Here is an 18,543-nt window from a genome sequence, read left to right on the forward strand (position 1 = left end):
AGGATCTATCCCCGACAACCACCTCCTTCTTTGGCTGCTACGGGAGGAAGAAGAGGCAGGAGCCCAAAATGGCATTCCTCTTCCCTACCGACTCCAACCTTGTCTTCGCCCCGCTCTAGAGAAGTTGTTCGCCAGTCACCAGCACGCCTCCGCCATGCTCATCTCCTCCGCGCATTGCCAACTCGCCACCGCCTGCTGGATGACCCGGCTGACCACTTCTTCGTGCTACTCTCCCAATCCTGCTTATCGTGGAGGTGGACGGCGATGGCCCCATGAGGAGTGGACGGTGGTGGCAGCGGCTCAGCATGGTGGATGGTGGCGTCAGTCCTGCGGGTGAGAAGGGCAGGCGGCTATCGGAGCTGTAGATCTTGAGAGGAGGAGCGAAGAAAGAAAGAGGATTTGACGTGTGGCCCTATTGCCATGTGTCATCCACGTCAGCAAAATCATATTTCAAAACAGCTAAATGGTCAATTGTGAATGGTTTTGGAATTGGATGGCTAAATTCAAACAGAGGCAATAGTTGGATGGTCAAAATAGACTTTTTTCTAATATTAAAGATAGCGTGACAGTGCCGATTCTAGTATACTAGAGAAATTTCCACTCCATGCAAATGTGTTGTAGTGATCTCATCTGTCACTAATAATGTCGCGCTGGAGTGAACTCACCTACCATCCATATCCACCTCAGCAAATTACAGTGTGCATACATCAGGTCGTGCTGGCATTGCTCAGCATGCACTTGTAAATTGAAGCAACTCATAAATGAGTGCCAAAACATTCATAGCTTGGGCATATATACCTGGGTCCAAACTTCCATCCACCACAATACTCCTACACAAAGATCACACAACACCATGGCTACCGGCAAGAAGACCATTGCCGGAGCCACCGTACCACCAGTTGTGGTAGCGGCGGCGGTGTTGGTACTGCTAGTGACCACACTGGCATACTCCTAACGACGACGGGGGCGGATGCTCGGCCTTGCTTACACCAGCATTCCCTACCGCTGCAATCTCGCACCCACATCAACTCACGAGTGATGTGGGAACTTACCTCTCCACCACTGCCGAGCTCCGTAACATCCAATGACCTATCGCCTTTGTTGACGGTGCAAGAAGTGTTTGTGAAAGCCTTGCCACGAAAAATGATACCACCCTCCATCCCTAGCAACGGCTACTTCAACGACTCGCTGCCTATGTCGGCGGCGCAGGGCATGGTTGGGAAAACTTTGCTAGAAAAGATCATACCGCTCTCCGGGCCTAGCAACAACTATTTTGATGACTCGCCTCCTATGTTGACGGCACATGGGGCTGTTGGGAAGACCTTGCCACTGAAGATCATACCACCCTCCATACCCAGCAGCGACAGCTCCGATGACTCACCGCCTATGTCAACGGAGCAAGACCTGATTGGGACAAAGACCTTTCAACCGAAGATCATACCACCATCCGGACCTAGCAATGGTAGCTCTAACGACTTACCGCCGCCGTTGAATGCCATGTAACTTTCAGGAAGGATCATGAATAATAAGTGCCCAATGTTAGTTTCTTTTTGTGTCATCTACTCTGAAATTTATTAGCCTACTTACCAGATCCAACACCGGGCGTCTCTCGTTCTTCACTTCTTCCTCTCCGAGAAGCCTCCGATTTTTTTCAAAATCTAAACCGACAACCCAAAAGAGATAGCACATAACAGATTTTTTGCCGAGCTGCGGCAATTTGGTGAGAAGTTTCCATGGGATCTGGGGTTCGAAACATCGAGAGTGATCGATCGAGGGTGGTGGTATTTCGGATGGACAGGGTGCTGAGCTGGTGGTATTTGGGATGAACTACTTTAAATAATCTGTTGAAGATTCGCCTGACATGTGGTGACCGCATAGCGCAGTGGATTAGCGCGTCTGACTTCGGATCAGAAGGTCGTGGGTTCGACTCCCACTGTGGTCGCTGTTTCGGTTTTTATTTTTTCAACTTTTCCTTTTCGTCTCTTCTTATTTTTCCTTTTCGGCTGCTTCCCCGAGGAGTGAGCACCCTGAGGCCTGAGCAACCGGAGCTGCCAAAGGGCAAAGGCAGGCACGTCGTCCCGAGCCTCTCTTCCCTGCCCAGCACCATGGTGGAGGTGGCGGAGGTGGGAAGCTCGGCGCCAGCAAGACCAGGATATTCGGGGACATGGCCACGTCGAAACGCCGCCGGCCACTCGGCCTCTTCAGCGAGCTCTCGCCGGCGCCGGTACGGTGGTCCTGAACGGCCTCACTGGCTCCACAACCTGGGCGCCACGCGCGCTGACAACTTGGCCGTCAGCCCGCCAGCTCCTACGTGTCCGTCGTGGCGCTCCTGGCGAACCGGCGGGAGGACGCGCAAAGTGCGGCGGCGGCGGCGCGCTCTCCGACGAGGGCACGCTCGGGTTCTTCAAAAGGCGCTCGTACCCCACCTGCGCGTCGGCCACCGCTAGTCCGCTAGTAGCAGGTCTTCGAGCGCCTCCAGGAGTACAGGTAGGAGAGGTGGCTGTGGATCGCCGTGCAAAGGTTCCTGTACAGGAACGTCAAGACTCAAGACCATCGTCGCCGTGTTCTCCGTCATCGGCGTGCTCGCCGGACTCCTCATTCCTCAAGACAATCCTCTCTCTCAAGCAACCCCAAGTTCGGAAGTTCCCTACTATGAATGAAAAGCTAAGCTCATCGTGTCAGTCTGTCGATGCTGAAAATTGCCGATCTGTGCACAGTGTACCGTGTACGTACTTCATATGCGGAAAACTGCGCTTGCCAATCTGCAGATTTTCAAACTTATTGATGCAAACGTCAACTGGAGTATTCAGCAGCTCACTCACAAATCTGCAAAACCTTGTACAAAATGGGCCTATTTCAGTATCTCATGCACATTTTGCAAATTACTCGCATCAGAAAAATGCACATGCAAATGCCAACGGCACAAATTTCATTTTTATGAACTTTTTAATGTGCAAATTCCCTCTCCTGAAATACAATGCGATGGATTTTCAATCGGACGGTCAAATACTCGCGTTGCTCTTTTGCTTTCCCTGGCCGCAGAGCATCCGTTCCGTCTCCTTCCTGAAACTGCCGGCGCCCGCCGCTCTTGACGAACCTGCCACAGGCCGCGCGTCTCCACCATCTCCATCGCCCCGCCACCGCCCTCGGCTGCCGTATGGCCGCCACCTCCGCCGCCGCGGATCCGGGGACGGCGTTCAAGCTCCTCCTCTCCTGCCCCGCCGGCCTCCCCCGCTCCCGTGTACGTACCCTCTCTGTCTCGCCCCCCATGCGTCTCCTCCCCCTCTCCCTCCCGATTGCATGATACGTCTGATGGTGTGACATCGCGCCTCCGTTTCCCCATCGGACGGCCGTGGCGGCAGGCCCGGCTTTTGGTTGATGGATCGTGCCTGTCTCGTGCTCGTCTGCGCATTCCATTTCCCCAAATCCCAAATGATGTATTTCACAGCTATAACAATCTGAACAGTAAAGTCATGAACTAAACTCTCAAATGTTTGGATGTGTGCTGTAATTGCCATGAACCTCCGTCGAGATTGTTTGGATGTGTGCTGCAATTGCCATGACTGTGTGTAGTTCTGTCGCTGTGAGATTACCATGAGTGTCTGGTTGCTAACAATAAAACACCATTCTGATGGAGCTCATGTTGTGAACTGAAGGTTTCGGTTAAGTTTGGTCAGTCATTCGACAGGATTCCCCATCCGGATGCAGGCTTGGAGGAATCTATATGTGAGGTAATGGGGTCTATCTATATGCCTTCTCTCAATCGTATGTCTGCCTGATGCATCCATGGTCATTCTTCACATCTGTTGATCTTTCAGATATGGAACCAAAGGCTTCAGCGGAACCCATCTCTATACAATGGTACAAAGTTTCGGGTGTGTACCTGTAGCTCTATGTCTCTATCTCGTTTTTTTTTTTGTCTGCTCCACTGATACTTGGACTCTTGGAGATGCTGCCATTTAGTAAGCACATTGTAGTAAACCAAATAACTGAAATTTTCTTCCATGTTAAGTGATCTGGTGCATGCTCTATACAAACATGGCTTGTAGGATAATGTATTCATTAGACTGGACACAGCATGATCCATGTAGCTGTTCCAGGCTTTGTTAAAATATAGGGTTTGCTATCCGTTTTACTGAACCCTGGAGGAAATTCCTAGTCAGTTCCAGGCATCATTTTTCATCCAAAACGCACTTGCATCTTCACTTTTATTATCTTTACGGAACTGCCAAACAATATATATTAAGTAGTCACACTTGTCCAAGCTTGTGTTAGTATTTCTTTCTTTTTGCATAAGTTCATGTACACATTTTGAGTATGAGAATATGATTATACAAGCTTTGATCATGATCACAAATTTCAGTACGGAGGAAATGCTGTGCACTACAAAGATGACTCAAAGCAGGATTACCATGTCTCACTTCATTTGGGTCTCACAGACTATAGGTTGGTTTGATCATTTGTAATCATTCCGACAGATATTTTTAAAAAATATAAAATTCTGTCAGCCTATATTTCTTCAACTTATGTCTCTCCCCCTATATCTTTCTTTGTGGTATTTCAATGTAATGCCTCTATTTAACAACTGTGTTTACTTGCACAAAACAGGACATTTGTGGGAACAAATCTCAATCCGTTGTGGGAGAAATTCTTGGTCCCATCTGAAGGTAATTTGTAATCTTAGACAACTTAATCAAAGTTGGCGCATCTTAAACTTTGAAGTCTTCTAGTTTCGTGACTTTACTACCTAGTACCTAGTATCTATCTATTTCTTCCATTGCTTCATCTTTCAGAAATGTAAATCCTTGATAAGTATTCATGTCCCTCTGTTTCACCTTCCATTTATAGATATGTTTTCTCTGACTATAGCACATAAGTCCAGTATAAGGATGAACATCATTAGATAGTTTGCCTTAGTACTTTGCGTGCTCATACACCATGGTGTCAGTCTCGATCAAAGCAATTCATCTTTCAATTTGATTGGGTTAGATGATCCTGTACGTTGCCAACACATGTCAAATCCACTGGGAAATGGTGCGATTGTTGAAACATCTGATCAAAAGATTATTGTATTGCAAAGGAGCCACAATGTGGGGGAGTTTCCAGGATACTACGTTTTCCCTGGAGGACACTCGGAGGTAAATTTTTAAGATTCCTTGGCAATATTAAGTGCGGTCGATGAAAGCCAAGATTTGTTTAGATATTTAATGTGCAGCTTAGATTTGCTTGAAGAACCAATGTACAGATATAGCTCTAGGTGTAGTTCCTCTTATGCTTTGAAATTATGAAGACAATGACAATACTACTGTGGGCTGTAGCACAGCCTGATTTGGTGGTTCGTTCTGCCAGTGAACATGCTGACATTTGATTTTAGGTAGCATGCTGATTTGGAGTGACTTTTCGAGGTGGAGCCTATACCTCATTATTAGGGACTTAAAAAAAATATGGAGATAGTAATTGAAATTTAATTAGAATGTATAAGTGAGGCATTACTCTGCCTTATTTATGGATTAACAATGTTTCCTTTTTCTGCAGTCAGCGTGCTGACTATGAAGCGATTTTATGAGTAGGGATCAAATTTAGAACTTGGAAAAAGCTTCTTTTCTTTTTTGAGTTATGAGGGGCTGCACACACCGGATTTTCATTTCATTTAGAAAAGTCAAGAGAAAACAAAGAGGGCTAGAGAGGGCGCACTAGGAAAAATTTCATCTGAGACAATAATCTAAACGTAGTTTCTAAAGTCAACAGTATTTTGTTTACAGCCTGAAAAAAATTATGGATTGAGTGTCAAATCATTAAAATGTTTCATATTTCTGAACTTCATTTTGCTTACACCAGCCACAAGAAATTGGCATCGTGGGTCATCAAACTGATGAAGAAAACTCGACTACTCTCAGTGAACAAGTTTCACAAGAAATGTTTGAAGGAATCATCCGTGAAGTGGTTGAGGAAACTGGAGTTCCTGCTGCTTCCCTGGTAAGTAGAGATTTACAGTGCATGTCATTTGTGTAGTATAGTGGTTTGCATACATGAACAGGACCCAATACAATTATACAAAGTATGTTGTTTAGTTGTTTCTAATAGCCATACAAGCAGTTCAGGATTTTCATGGTATGTTCATTAACAATCAGTGTTTTAATTTGTAGACAGATCCTGTCTTCATTGGAGTTTCTTGTCGAGAAATGAATGTTAGACCAACTGCATTCTTTTTTACAAAATGTGACATTGATTCCAGGGGCGTCAATGAACTTTATTCTAAAGCTCAGGATGGCTATGAATCCACTAAACTATATGCAGTCTCAGTGGTGAGTTTAACTGCGCTAGCAGCTCTCTGATGCTTAGCTTGCTTTTGGCTGCTTTCTAATCACTGGAGTTGTTTTTGAATTACAGGAAGAGCTGCGAGGAATGGGCCAGCGAATGCCTGGCTGCCACAATGGTGGTTTTGCTCTTTATGAATTGATGAGGAATGATGCCAAGAGTTTGTGTAGGTGCTGAGTAAACAGTCTTTCTTTTGCAGACTGAATTATTCTGATTGCATTATTACATCAGAAAATAAGTGTGGAGATATTCACAGCTGGCATAACACACGGTGCAGAGCACCGCATATTCACACGGATCACATTGCTGTTCTCTAGAGAAGATGTGCCGCCGTTTCCATCTTTGTCGGCGTTGGTCTTGCTGTACCATAGCAGAAGCTATGAAAGAAATACAAGCAGGAAGCTTAAATTTCCTCTGAAGTCTGTAACAGAAATAAAATCTCCTGCTATCTCGCTGAGGCACCTAAGAGCAGCCTTACCATGCTAACTTAGCATGGAGAGACAACTCATAGATTGTAATGATCTTTTAGGTCCTGATCCGCGGTCATCGCCGATGCCTGGAGCGTATACAATGTCATTCTATGCAACGGCCTGTCCCTGATGTAAAGGAACAGACTCTGAAGCTTGTGTTATTTTCAGACAAAGAAAGATCATATGCAAGGACTTCATGTGTGAAAAAGAGATCCTTCAGCAAAAATCAATTGAAATAGGGTAATTTAAAGTAGAGAGAATTCCCTATATAGCACTAGAAAAAAACTTTGTACCTATATGGCACTGAAAAATTTTGTCTTCCCTAATTGGCATCCAAATTTTTCTTTGATCCCTTGACACTTCGGTTAGACCCGGTAGCCAATTCCGTTAAAATACTGCTGGAGATCTTTGGTGGACCAAAATACCCCTAACCTAAAACCTGACTTAGTTGCCTGCTCGGCCAAGTAAATTGCTACGCAGTCTCATAGGTCATCTCATGCAGTGCCACGTAGGATTTTTGATGATGTGGAGGAGAGAGAGCGAGGAGAGAGAAAGAGGTCGTTGTTTTGCGAGACAACCGCCTCGTGAGCTAAATTTTAGGACTACGAGATAACTTAACAACCATTGCACGAGTTGTTGTTACCATGCAACTCATAATATATTTTTTTCATATGCACAAATTAAGGAATTATATGACTTTATCAAACAACCCATTGTACATGTTGTGTGTTGAGTCGTCTCAAGATCACGTGTCAATGCATAGGACTGGCTATTAGACAACACCAATGCAGTTGCCTAATCCCCTAACTCAGCTCACCCCCGTCCGTCCCAACCCCTCTCTTTCTCTCCTCTCTCGGCCATTCCTTCCCCTCTCTCGTTTTCCCTGCGCCCAGGGCTGCGGACAACGCAAGCTTGAAGAGGGCCTCCCACCGGCATGAGGAGCGGCAGGCATAAGGAGCAACATGTCCAGCGATGCAGGGTTCTCTAGTGATACCGTTATTCTTCCATTCGGGGGCAATCATCATGGGATCTGCCTACGTACCTCTCGAATCGGTCGATGGCCATCACGCCCGCCTCTCCCCACGAATCTTCGAACGGCGCGCCGCACGTCGGAGGCCCTGTGCCCCTGTGGCTGCCGGCACCAGCCTGAGCCTAAGTGAGCTGAGGCAAGGGGGTCGTTTCGCAGCCGCCCGACGCATCGGATCGAAGCAACCAATGTGATTCTTCATTCCTTGATGCACGGCAATTGGGGGAATAAAAATTGTAAAGATAACGTATTGTGGAACCGGTCATGACAACACACCGTGACTACTACTAGTATGAGCGATGCTGAAAAGTCAGAACAACCTGTCAGTGTACTAAAAAAGTATTAAACAAGGAAAATTCACCATATTTGAGCCATTAGAATTCACCATATTTCACTAGATAAGATGAGAGGCAAAAATGTCTTTTCAAGTTAGACTTAACAGCAAAAGTAACAGAAGTGCCAAAAAAGGAACAAAGAAAAATGTGGGTGCCAATTAGGGAAGACAAAATTTTTCAGTGTCATATAGAGAATTAAGTTTTTTTTTCAGTGCTATATAGAGAATTCTTTCTTTAAAGTACCATTCTACTGTCACGACTTGTGTGTTTCCATGGTGAATCGTAATAAGTTTGTGATTTTATTTTTCGCTAGCTGGTTGGATTCTTATTCTTGAAAGGATGCTAAACCACAGCTTAAAGGAGCACAAGAACAAACAAAGGATATACATATTGTTCAGTTATGACGTGACGATAGTTAAAGCGGTTCAAAGATAACGTGTGCATAGTCAATTTGACATCTTAATCGAACTTGTTCATGTTTAGGACAATATAAGAATTTGGTTCACAATTTGACCATGCAATCTAGAGTCAATCCTGCTCAAACTGACAACAACTTACTTAGAACTTAAAACATAAAATCAAACATTTACAATGGTTGTTAACAAGTTTTTAAAAACAAACAACGGATTGTTAACCGCAATTCAAAAGCCGAATATTGAACCACAATATAGAAATCATGGCTCTCCTCAAAGGAGTCCTTTAGTTACAAACCAAGATTACTGGAATAGACAGAGTAGAGTTATGGCGGTGCTAAAACAATTTTTTTGTGACGCATTCGGAAAACCGGACGTTCACACGCAGGATGAGAAAAGTTCAGATCCCGAGGTTGGAATTAGACGCCTACCCGATTCTGGGACGTCGAATAAGGATCTGACGGCCACAAGCAGCTGTTCCCACCAAACATTTGTTTTGCCGGGACGAAGCCCTAAACCCACGGGTCTTCCTCCCTCCCTCCCTCTCCCGCCGCCGGCCGAAACCCCAAAGCCCCCGCGCTCGCTCATCACGCCGCCGCTCCCTTCCTACCCACTTCCCCAGGCCGCCGACCACCCCGCGGTGCTGACGACCCCGGCGCTCCCCAAGCTCCGCTCCTCCGCCGACGCCCCCGAGCTCCACCAGCTCACCAACGGCCCCGAGCTGACCCACGCAGTCCCACCGCCGCCGCCGCCGCCGAGATGGGCGGGGGCCGCGCGCAGGTAAACAAGGCTCACAAGACCCGTTTCGCGTCCAAGGCGTCCCGCCACGCGCACAAGATCGGTACAGTCTCCACCCTCCTCCGCGTCCATCCCTTCCGCCACTTTCTGGGGCTCCTCGTCTCACTGTTTGCATCTGCTTCGTCAGATAAGGTCAGGAGCGGGAAGCCAGAGAGCAGCCACCGCGCCGCCGTCAAGGGTGCCCGCGCCGCGCGCATCCAACAGAGCAAGGCGGTCGGTTTTCAGTTCAACACCGTGCCCCTTGTTTTTTCCTTTTTAGTTGTTGTATATACAGCTGGCCAATTTTGTAGTTTGGGAGATTGCTTTTAGTTCTAATTGTGCTGATCGAAAGGACAGAAATACAACAAAAATACATATGAAAAGAACACTGGCCAGAAAAAAATGCTGTTTGTTAGTTTGCAAATCGAGGTCAAGTTTGAAGTTTGCTTGTCTCTATTTTTTCAGTAACTTACTAGTGTTAATAAAAGGTGCTCAGTATTGTTTACATGGTGACACATGTTAAAATGTCTCAGCTTTGTCCTCGCATCTGGATGCAGAAATGTCTTCCTTATCCTTTTCTCAAAGCAACTGTTTTGTGCCATGAATGCAACCTATAGCACAGTTTCCCTATCTTTGCTTGTAATTTTTATCCTGCTGTCTGAAACATTTTTCTGTGTGTGTGCAGATCCGTGATAAAAAACGTGCTGCTTTGCTGAAGGAGAAACGGTCATCTGTAGGATCTTCAGGCGCACCACGCGTCATTGTTAGTGTTCTAGGATATTCTCTGAGATTCCATTTTGTCACTCTTGCTGTTTCTTGTGGTCAGACTAGTTTTGATTTTTTTTAAGTTATAATTGGTGATTATTTCAGGTTCTTGTTGGATTATCTTCATCAACAGATGTTGGATCACTTGCCAAAGACCTTTTGACATTTGCAGAAGGAGATGATGGGAAACTGAGATCCTCTACTGTTGCTTCTCCTACTTATAAGCTTCGAACCACAGTAAGTTCAAAATGAATATGGTTATGATATTTTGATTGCCACCACAGTTAGTTCAAAATGAGTTTAGTTTTGAGATCCTTTGGTATCATAATGCGTGTAGTGTACGTATCCATCACAATACTCTTATACAGTATGACTGTTATTGTATGGTTGTACCCTTTTCTGTTCATGTTTATAACTGGATTAGACATTGCTCTCTATCTCAGGTTCTATTCTTTCTTGACTTCTTAACCATCATGTTTTGTTAATTTATTTGTTTCCATTTTTTAATCTGGATAGTCAGTTTCACAGATACCATTGTTTTATTCACAAATTGTCAATTTCACTTATGGCATTGTTTCATATTCACAATATTTGTGAAGGTACTGCAAGCGCCATATGGTGATCTTACCTCATGCATGGAACTTGCAAAGGTACGCCTTTCAACAAAGCTCAATTTGTGGCAATTTACGCTCTATTGTAATTTTTTAGCCCTAATCTGGAACCTGCAAATGTACCTGTCCTACATAGGTTGCTGATTTGTTGGCGTTCGTTCTACCAGCAAATTCATTGTACAGTAGTGATTCGAGCAGTCCAATTGATGAGTTTGGGTCGCAATGCCTATCGGTATTTCGGGCCATGGGCTTACCTAGTACAGCTGTTTTCATTCGAGTAAGTTCCAGCCATAGCATTTCTCATTAAGAGATCCTGTTACGATTTTCTGGTGACTTACCTGTTTAGTTCTCTAACATAATCAGGATCTTCCAGCGGACAATAGAAGTAGGCAAGAATTGAAGAAAGCAGCAACTTCTTTCCTTTCTGCAGAGCTGCCTGAGGACTGCAAGTTTTACTTAGCAGACACAAAGGATGATCTGCATAAGGTTAGTATTCTTTTGAATATTTAATTTATTAGAACCTTTGGTTATCTTTATGTTCTTTTGAATTTTCTGTTTTGTTAATGTATTCTTAAAATTGTCCAGTTCATGTGGCTTTTCAAGGAGCAGCATCTTTCATCACCACATTGGAGAAACCAGAGACCATATGTTATGTCTGAGCAGGTTTTCTTACTTGCCATGCTTCACTGTGTCGCTTTTCTAGAACAGTTGCTAATTAATATTGTCCAAATATGAAATTTGCCAGAAGAAATAAATTGATTTTCCAGCATTGAAAGTTCTGTGCTATACTTTTTTTATATAATAATGGGTCGTACTGCTATGTCTACGGTGTTAAGTAGTTCTATTTGCCTCCACTGTATGGTGCAAGACATGGTTTTTAAGGTGTTGCCTAGGCAATGAGGTGGACTGGGATCTCCTTACGGCATGCTGCCACCCCGTTGCTTTACGCACATGCTATTGCCAGCTTGTTTCTGTTGCTGCCCTCTCCTGCCCTCTCCTGCTTTATTCCACTGTTGTTCGCTTGGGGTGTTGGCCACTGTTGCCTGCCTTATCCGATTGTTGGGAGGGCCCATGAGGCTGCTGCAGTCGATTGGAGTGGAGGGGCTGCATTTTCCTTGTTTGTTGAATATGTGTGCAAGGCGTGGGTCACTTCATGCCTTGGGCACCCAGACGGTGAGGCATACCGTGGTCGCCACAGCTCGTTTTACCGCCTTGTGAACCATGGTGCAAGGATTTATTAAAGCATGTTGCCACATGCTATCAGGCATTGGATCTGGATTGGGCTTAGTATTGGTACATTTTGCATCAAAGCTTCTCAAGTGATCTTGTGCCAGTTTATTTTTAATTGTTCCATATAGCAGCTCCAGCTCTTGCAATGTTTCCTTATACATTGCACTTTCCATTTAACTATCATTGGTAACGACACATGATTTCTGCTTCAGATCTGCATAAAACCTGATGACAATACGGGATTGTGCACACTTCTTGTGTCTGGGTATTTACGGGCCCATAATCTTTCAGTGAACCAGCTTGTAAGTGGTCTAGTTTTAATTTTTTCTTAGCTCTTTTGTCCACTTCCTTTTCTAATATGTTTTCCATCCAAAAGGTCCATGTTTCAGGTGCTGGTGATTTTCAGTTAGGCCAAATTGATGTCCTCAAGGATCCATGTCCTCTTTGTGAGCGGAAAAGCTCTGATGTTATGGAAACAGAAGATGATGGAATTCAGGTTTGTTATATAGAACTTCAAAGCTTTAAAAACTGAATAGTGCTAATGTCATTATGCTAGGCACTTTTCACATATTAAGGTATCTTTTTGCAGTGTCATAGTTTGTTTTTTTAACCTCCCAATACCTTGTTTTCTTTCAGATTGTTAACACCTTTGTTTCAGACCCTTCGAATCAGGAACCCTTACTTGTTGAAAATGTACCAGATCCTCTTGCTGGGGAGCAGGTGAGCATTTTTTCCAGTCCTGCTCCATGAGTCGTAACTTTTACAAGTATTTGTTTATAAGTAGCATCTGTGTAAATGTTCTCTTGTTTGTAGATTTTCATGAACTACGTCTTTCCTACATAGCATTTTAACTATGTGATCACCAATTCATATTTTGTGTTAAGATATTTATGTTTTTATAAGGACAAAAGGTGAAAAGTTTAGTTGATCTTTTTAAGTAATTTTGTAATAATATTATATTTGATTAGACTTGGCCAACGGAAGAAGATATGAAAGAGGCCAACATAAACAACAAAGAGAGAAAATTGGTAAAGAGGAAGCTTCCCCGAGGCACTTCAGAATACCAGGTTTGCAATTCTATTGAACTTTTAAGTACCTCAATTTGATTATATTAACTGCATTTACAAATTATCCTAAAATGCTATTGCCAGGCTGCTTGGATTGTTGATGATACAGATGATGAAGATAATGACTCCGATAATGACAACCAGGCTGGTTCTGGAATGGTCATCGATGAGCAAGGTCATGCAGATGAAGGAAGTGATGGTTCGGATATAGATGCAGTGTCTCACTTCACGGAAAAGTTTGATACAGAAACAGTTGGGGATACTGAGATGGCAGTAAGTTTCTTTGGCTTCAGTTCATGGTTTTATGCATTTTAAAGCACTTGCTTGCAATATTGGAGTTCAGGGCTTCACTGGAATCCATCTGTTCTTTATCAGTCTTTGATTGTTTTGGCAAGATCAGGCCAATATGATTCCCCTGTGTGGTCTGTATTTCGTTGCAGTATGTTAGGCACACACTGTTGGCCCAAATGATCTCATTAACCACACTTGTCACAAAGGCAGTTTGGGTACATATGTAGCCAACCAACCAAGAGGTAGTTTGGTGGCTAAGCAAAGTAGCTAAAATAGAAAATAGCTAAAAGCATAATTGGTGATAAGGTGCATGTAGGTACGAACCACCCTAGGATAAAGTGCACACAGGCACTACTAACGAATTATTCTAAATTACCATCAGGACTTAATCTATCACACACAATAACAATATGTTATTTCTATTTTGTAGCTGCAATGTTTATGGGCCCAAAAGAGGCCCATTATGTCAGCTAGATAATGATTAGAAAGCTGGAGAATCTTCTAGGCATGGATTCTTAGGATTGGACGAACCAATGTATTAGGTTCAGTTACTAGTTGTTGAGGGGGCAAGAAGGAATTAGAATAGGAAACTTTAACCAGCTCTTATCGTCCAGTCTAAGGCTGCTGGCCTTCATTTTTGTTCTCAAATACGCAGGAGAGCTGCATATCTTTATATTAAAAAATGAAGGGTAGAAACCTAAGTACATACACCAACACCCTCAATGCTTGGCCTTCTTCCTCTCCACTGCCCAATTTCCTCCCAAAATCGATCCAATGTTCTGTCAGACCCCGAAGCACATAATGTAACAGGCAGATAGCTACTGTTGCAGCGTTGGGAGCATTGTGGCCAGTGGTGACATTTGATGGAGTGGCTCTCAATGGTTGGCAATAGTGAGCCGGATCCTAGCCTTACTGTTGTAGTCTCAGAACCACTTTGTTGTTTGGTCACAGCCTTGGTGCCTTGGTCCCTATGTTTCTTGCCTTGGTTTTTCTTGATTGAGGTGAGTTTGAGTTGGAGGGTAAAATTGGACTCACGAAAAAAGTTGCAGGGGGTAAATTGAGCTTATTCCTTATAATTTTCAACTTGTTACTCCTGTTCTATTTTATTCAGTAAATTCTGAAGTTTCCACCCTCTTCTTTTTTGAATTATGTGTGCATGGCCATATTAAGCCATCTCAAAATTTTAAAGTGATATCATTCTGCATTTGCAGGATGACGAAAATTTGACTAAAGAACAGATAGAAGCTGAGATTAAGAAAATCAAAGAAGCTAATACTGAAGATGAAGGTATGGGCTTGCTATGACCTTTTAATGTTAACATGCCATTATTTGAGCATGATATATGGAAGGACTTAACACTCGTTTCCCGACCAGTTCCTATTGGCTGGTTGTGACATGTTTCCAGCTTATTATGACGGCCAATTATGCATGGAACACAATTTCGTTGTCAATAAATGACAAAATTTTCAAGTGTTATATTTATAAAAAAGATAAAGCACATATATCCCTTAACTAATGTGGTTGTTCCGACGATCAGGGGTTGCAATGGACCCTGATCAACAATCCCCATCGATCAATTTCCAGTTTTATAGTAGGTGTTGGTGTTTCTGCCATAAGACAATTCCAAAAATCAGTCAGGAATATTAATGTATTGCCTAAAAGTCAACATTGAAGACCAGTGTTCTTTTTCACCTGGCCCGTGCTGATGTAGTGTCTCAATAGAAGTGTTATTTGAGAAATGATATATGGCCTTGCTGGTCAAGCTTGAAGCTAAGCAAAGTTCCTAGTGATCTGACCAAATCAATATCAGTTTGAACATTTAGCTTAAGTAAATTTAGCAATTTTTACCTTTGGTTTTGTGATTGACAAAGGACTACATTCATATCTCATATAATGTTGCAGAATTTCCTGATGAGGTGGAGACGCCATTGGATGTTCCAGCAAAAAAACGGTTTGCAAAATACAGAGGACTAAAGTCATTTAGGACGTCAACCTGGGATCCTAAGGTGTCTATTATTTAACTGCTACCAATTTCTTTGGATCTTAAAAAACCATAACTAATAACTGTTATTTTATTGGAGAATTTATTCATTTCATGTGGCATGGTGTTTTCTCCCCCCATCCTGTTGACTGCAGGAATCATTGCCACCTGATTATGCAAGAATATTTGCATTTGATAACTTCACACGGACTCAAAAGCATGTCCTTGCAAAAATTGCCGAGCTAGATGGGGGAACAAAGGATTGTGCTCTTGTGGGATCGTATGTAAGGCTCTATGTGACAAACGTTCCTACTGATATTGCCTCCAAACTTTGTCATCCATCAAGAAGAATACCTGTGGTGGTTTCTGGTCTTCTTCAACATGAGTCGAAAATGTCAGTTCTTCACTTCAGGTAATCATCCTGTACTAAACAAAGTTTCATTTGCTCCAATTTTCTGGCAGTATGGCATATCTCCAATGTGTAGCTTGGTTTTTATGTCAGAATAATGTATGATTCTTTAATTCATTTGCCCTTAGTTGTGTGTGTTTCTTTTTGGTGTGTAAGTAGCCTCTTGTATGTGGGTGTTGTTTGGTTTGCTTAGAAAATTTTGCTGGCTGGCACGCTGGTTCATCCCCTCAATTGATAATTCTTAACAAAAATTGGCAAAAGCATGGCCGCCTAATTCCATCACCAAAAGATTGGCAGTCCAAAAAATTGCAGCTCATGGCAGTGACTGTACTCACAACTAACAATAGGATTTTTGTATGATTTCCACATTTGAGTTTATATTATATTTGTTACTTGTGGGTAATTTTTTTTGATAGAAACAGGAGGGGTGGAATTGTAAAATGCTATAAATCCCTGAACTAAACAGAAGAAAACTCATGATTCTAAAGCTACTCTTACAACTGGTGTTTCCAAGAGTGACTAGAAATCTCCGTTTGTGGGCAAGTCTTTTAGGATGATATTTTTCATTCTCTGTTTTCTTTTGGATCCTATTCTATGGCAGTGTGCTTGGAATGAATGTTGACACAATGCAGGTGTAACAAAGCTAATATGCTTCTTAAATACAAGCAAATGTAGACGATTGAATGGTTTCAACTTGTGTCCTTGTCTGCTGTACTATATTGCTGCAATACTCTGCTTAATCTTAGCATTTTTTTTGCAGCATAAAGAAACATGACTCATATGAAGCTCCTATCAAATCTAAGGAGCCGTTGATTTTCAATGTTGGATTCCGGCAATTCACAGCAAGGTAATGGAAGTTTCAATTTCACTAGTAGAAATTATTTCACCTTGAAAGTTATCTCATTGTACTTTGGTATATCAGGCCATTGTTTTCATCCGACAACATCAACTGCAATAAACATAAGATGGAGAGATTTCTACATCATGGACGGTTTTCTGTTGCCTCTGTATATGCTCCGATTTGCTTCCCTCCACTTCCTCTAATTGTTTTGAAGAACAGAGATGGTGAGCAGCCTGCCATTGCTGCTGTAGGTTCACTAAAAAGTGTGGATCCAGATCGAATCATACTGAAGAAAATTGTTTTGACGGGGTAAGCTTGGTGGGATCCCATTTTTATAAGCTAAATAATGCTGCAAAATTCATTGTATTTTTTTCGTTTCTATGGAAGGGTTTGGTTTTTGACCTTTGTACACTATTAATGCTTTATTTTCAATTCATGCTTTTTCTGACTTCCAATTTACGGTGTGCAGTAACTTCACCTAAAGGCTCACGTTTAGATGTCAGATAGTTTTGACATGTTATTTATGCAGGTATCCACAGAGAGTCTCAAAACTGAAAGCGATTGTGCGGTACATGTTCCACAATCCTGAAGATGTCAAATGGTTCAAGGCAAGTGTATATTTGTCCATGTTCCATGATACTGCGAGGCTAATTCAATGGGTCAATAACCAGGGTGTCATTTTGGTTGCAGCCCGTTGAGTTGTGGACAAAACATGGACGCCGTGGCCGGATCAAGGAGACTGTTGGCACTCATGGTACGTACATTGACTAATAATAATCCTAGCTAGCATACTACATGCTGAATTCCTTTTGACAGTACAGGTTAGGTTGTGTTAAAAGATCCCTGTTATTTGAATGGTTTTGCTAACCTTTTGTTTTCACGATTCACTGACCAGGTGCTATGAAGTGCATATTCAACAGCAGCATACAGCAGCATGATACCGTGTGCATGAGCTTGTTTAAACGCGCATACCCAAAGTGGCCTGAACAGCTGTACCATGTGTGAGATGGATTACCCTTGTACGTTTCGGCAGCATGTGAGGTTGGTGGCACTTCGGTTGATGCAGCAGCTCCTACAGTCCTACCAACAAGATGGAATGGAATTATTGAAAGAAACAACCTTCCTGGAACGTGTTGCTGTTACAGGGTAACTTAGATGTTTTGGTTGTTTCGGTGTTAGCCGTAACGTTTGTGCCACGAGGCGAAATTTTGGTCGTCATTAGTACCTCTGGATATGGATAATTACTTGTATTTTGTTTTCGTTTTGTGAAGGCGATGCAGGCCATTGTGGATGAACTAGTATATGCGTGCTGGTCGTCTTCATTTATTTAAGAGCTAAATCCGTGGAAGAAGATTACGGGTGCACTTTTGGTGGAATACAAATGTGTTATTATTCACTTGTCCCCAGCTCTATCAGTTCAGTGTTGCAAATAGCAAGTTGCTAGACAATGCTAAACACTGGAAAGATTAGGTACTAGAGCTAAAGGCTTACTCCATCCATCCCGCAGAAAGTTTCATTTTAGACTAAAATGTCTCATAAAGAGTGTCCTTTTACCTCATAGTAAATCCCATCTAATTAAAACAACACTCACATCAATAATAAAAAATGTGTGGAGAAGCGTGTTAAGCTAATCAAATGATCAATACGTGCATTTATTTACGATTGCAAGATTTTCAATCACAACTAGTATTAGTTATGAGGGATAACATAGATATTTCTCACCACTAGTATATTGTTTGAAATTTTCTATAAGGACAGGACGAAGGGAGTAGCTCATAGGGGTCCTGCTGTTCAGAATAGAGAAGTTGGCTCCGGATGCTGTGAACAAATGATTGATTGCCAAAAGAGAATGCTCTAAATAGTGAAAACCGCGCGCAACTCATTGCAAAGCGACATGAAGAAAAATAATAATAATAAAGGCGTGTCGCAGCAATTCTTATGTAGCACATATTAAATAACATACCAACATTTTATTTTTCGTGCAAGTATAGAGTTACTATGCCGCGAT

At 42.8% G+C, this 18,543-nt stretch overlaps 2 protein-coding genes and 1 non-coding gene across 4 annotated transcripts; all 3 read left to right on the plus strand.

Annotated features, from left to right (window-relative positions):
• Nucleotides 1-1,868: 1,868 nt before the first annotated feature.
• Nucleotides 1,869-1,942, plus strand: TRNAR-UCG. Its single transcript has one exon. It is a non-coding gene; the product is annotated as a tRNA-Arg (tRNA).
• A 1,084-nt stretch (nt 1,943-3,026) lies between these two features.
• LOC101754429 (nudix hydrolase 9) lies at nt 3,027-6,996 on the plus strand. 2 transcript variants are annotated; one of them, XM_004960242.2, is made up of 9 exons: nt 3,027-3,241; nt 3,657-3,731; nt 3,819-3,875; nt 4,364-4,446; nt 4,609-4,667; nt 4,990-5,138; nt 5,839-5,976; nt 6,147-6,305; nt 6,391-6,996. In XM_004960242.2, exons 1-9 carry the CDS (start codon nt 3,158-3,160, stop codon nt 6,493-6,495), a joined length of 909 nt encoding a protein of 302 aa, XP_004960299.1. In that variant the 5' UTR covers nt 3,027-3,157; the 3' UTR covers nt 6,496-6,996. The 2 variants fall into 2 exon arrangements, with proteins under 2 accessions (XP_004960299.1, XP_004960300.1); XM_004960243.2 differs by having other exon boundaries at nt 5,081-5,138; nt 6,236-6,305.
• Nucleotides 6,997-9,077: 2,081 nt separating this feature from the next.
• Nucleotides 9,078-17,931, plus strand: LOC101755231 (pre-rRNA-processing protein TSR1 homolog). The gene is made up of 21 exons (XM_004960244.3): nt 9,078-9,404; nt 9,489-9,574; nt 10,026-10,103; nt 10,211-10,342; nt 10,705-10,755; nt 10,853-10,993; nt 11,080-11,202; nt 11,302-11,379; nt 12,159-12,248; nt 12,323-12,442; nt 12,583-12,666; nt 12,915-13,013; nt 13,098-13,286; nt 14,516-14,591; nt 15,207-15,310; nt 15,441-15,697; nt 16,455-16,541; nt 16,617-16,844; nt 17,065-17,143; nt 17,226-17,289; nt 17,431-17,931. The coding sequence occupies exons 1-21, from the start codon at nt 9,323-9,325 to the stop codon at nt 17,538-17,540; spliced, it is 2,358 nt and encodes a 785-aa protein (XP_004960301.1). The 5' UTR covers nt 9,078-9,322; the 3' UTR covers nt 17,541-17,931.
• Nucleotides 17,932-18,543: the final 612 nt, after the last annotated feature.

Source organism: Setaria italica, chromosome III, assembly GCF_000263155.2.
Source record: "Setaria italica strain Yugu1 chromosome III, Setaria_italica_v2.0, whole genome shotgun sequence".
NCBI classification, from domain to species: Eukaryota; Viridiplantae; Streptophyta; class Magnoliopsida; order Poales; family Poaceae; genus Setaria; species Setaria italica.

Excerpts from the sequence above, each read along its gene's own strand:
- LOC101755231 (XM_004960244.3), top strand. The coding sequence starts at position 9,323 with ATGGGCGGGGGCCGCGCGCAGGTAAACAAGGCTCACAAGACCCGTTTC. Across the intron at positions 10,756-10,852 it reads CATGCATGGAACTTGCAAAG|GTTGCTGATTTGTTGGCGTT; the intron begins GTACGCCTTTCA and ends TGTCCTACATAG. Across the intron at positions 15,311-15,440 it reads CGTCAACCTGGGATCCTAAG|GAATCATTGCCACCTGATTA; the intron begins GTGTCTATTATT and ends TGTTGACTGCAG.
- LOC101754429 (XM_004960242.2), top strand. The coding sequence starts at position 3,158 with ATGGCCGCCACCTCCGCCGCCGCGGATCCGGGGACGGCGTTCAAGCTC. Across the intron at positions 3,242-3,656 it reads CCGGCCTCCCCCGCTCCCGT|GTTTCGGTTAAGTTTGGTCA; the intron begins GTACGTACCCTC and ends TGTGAACTGAAG. Across the intron at positions 4,668-4,989 it reads ATTCTTGGTCCCATCTGAAG|ATGATCCTGTACGTTGCCAA; the intron begins GTAATTTGTAAT and ends TGATTGGGTTAG.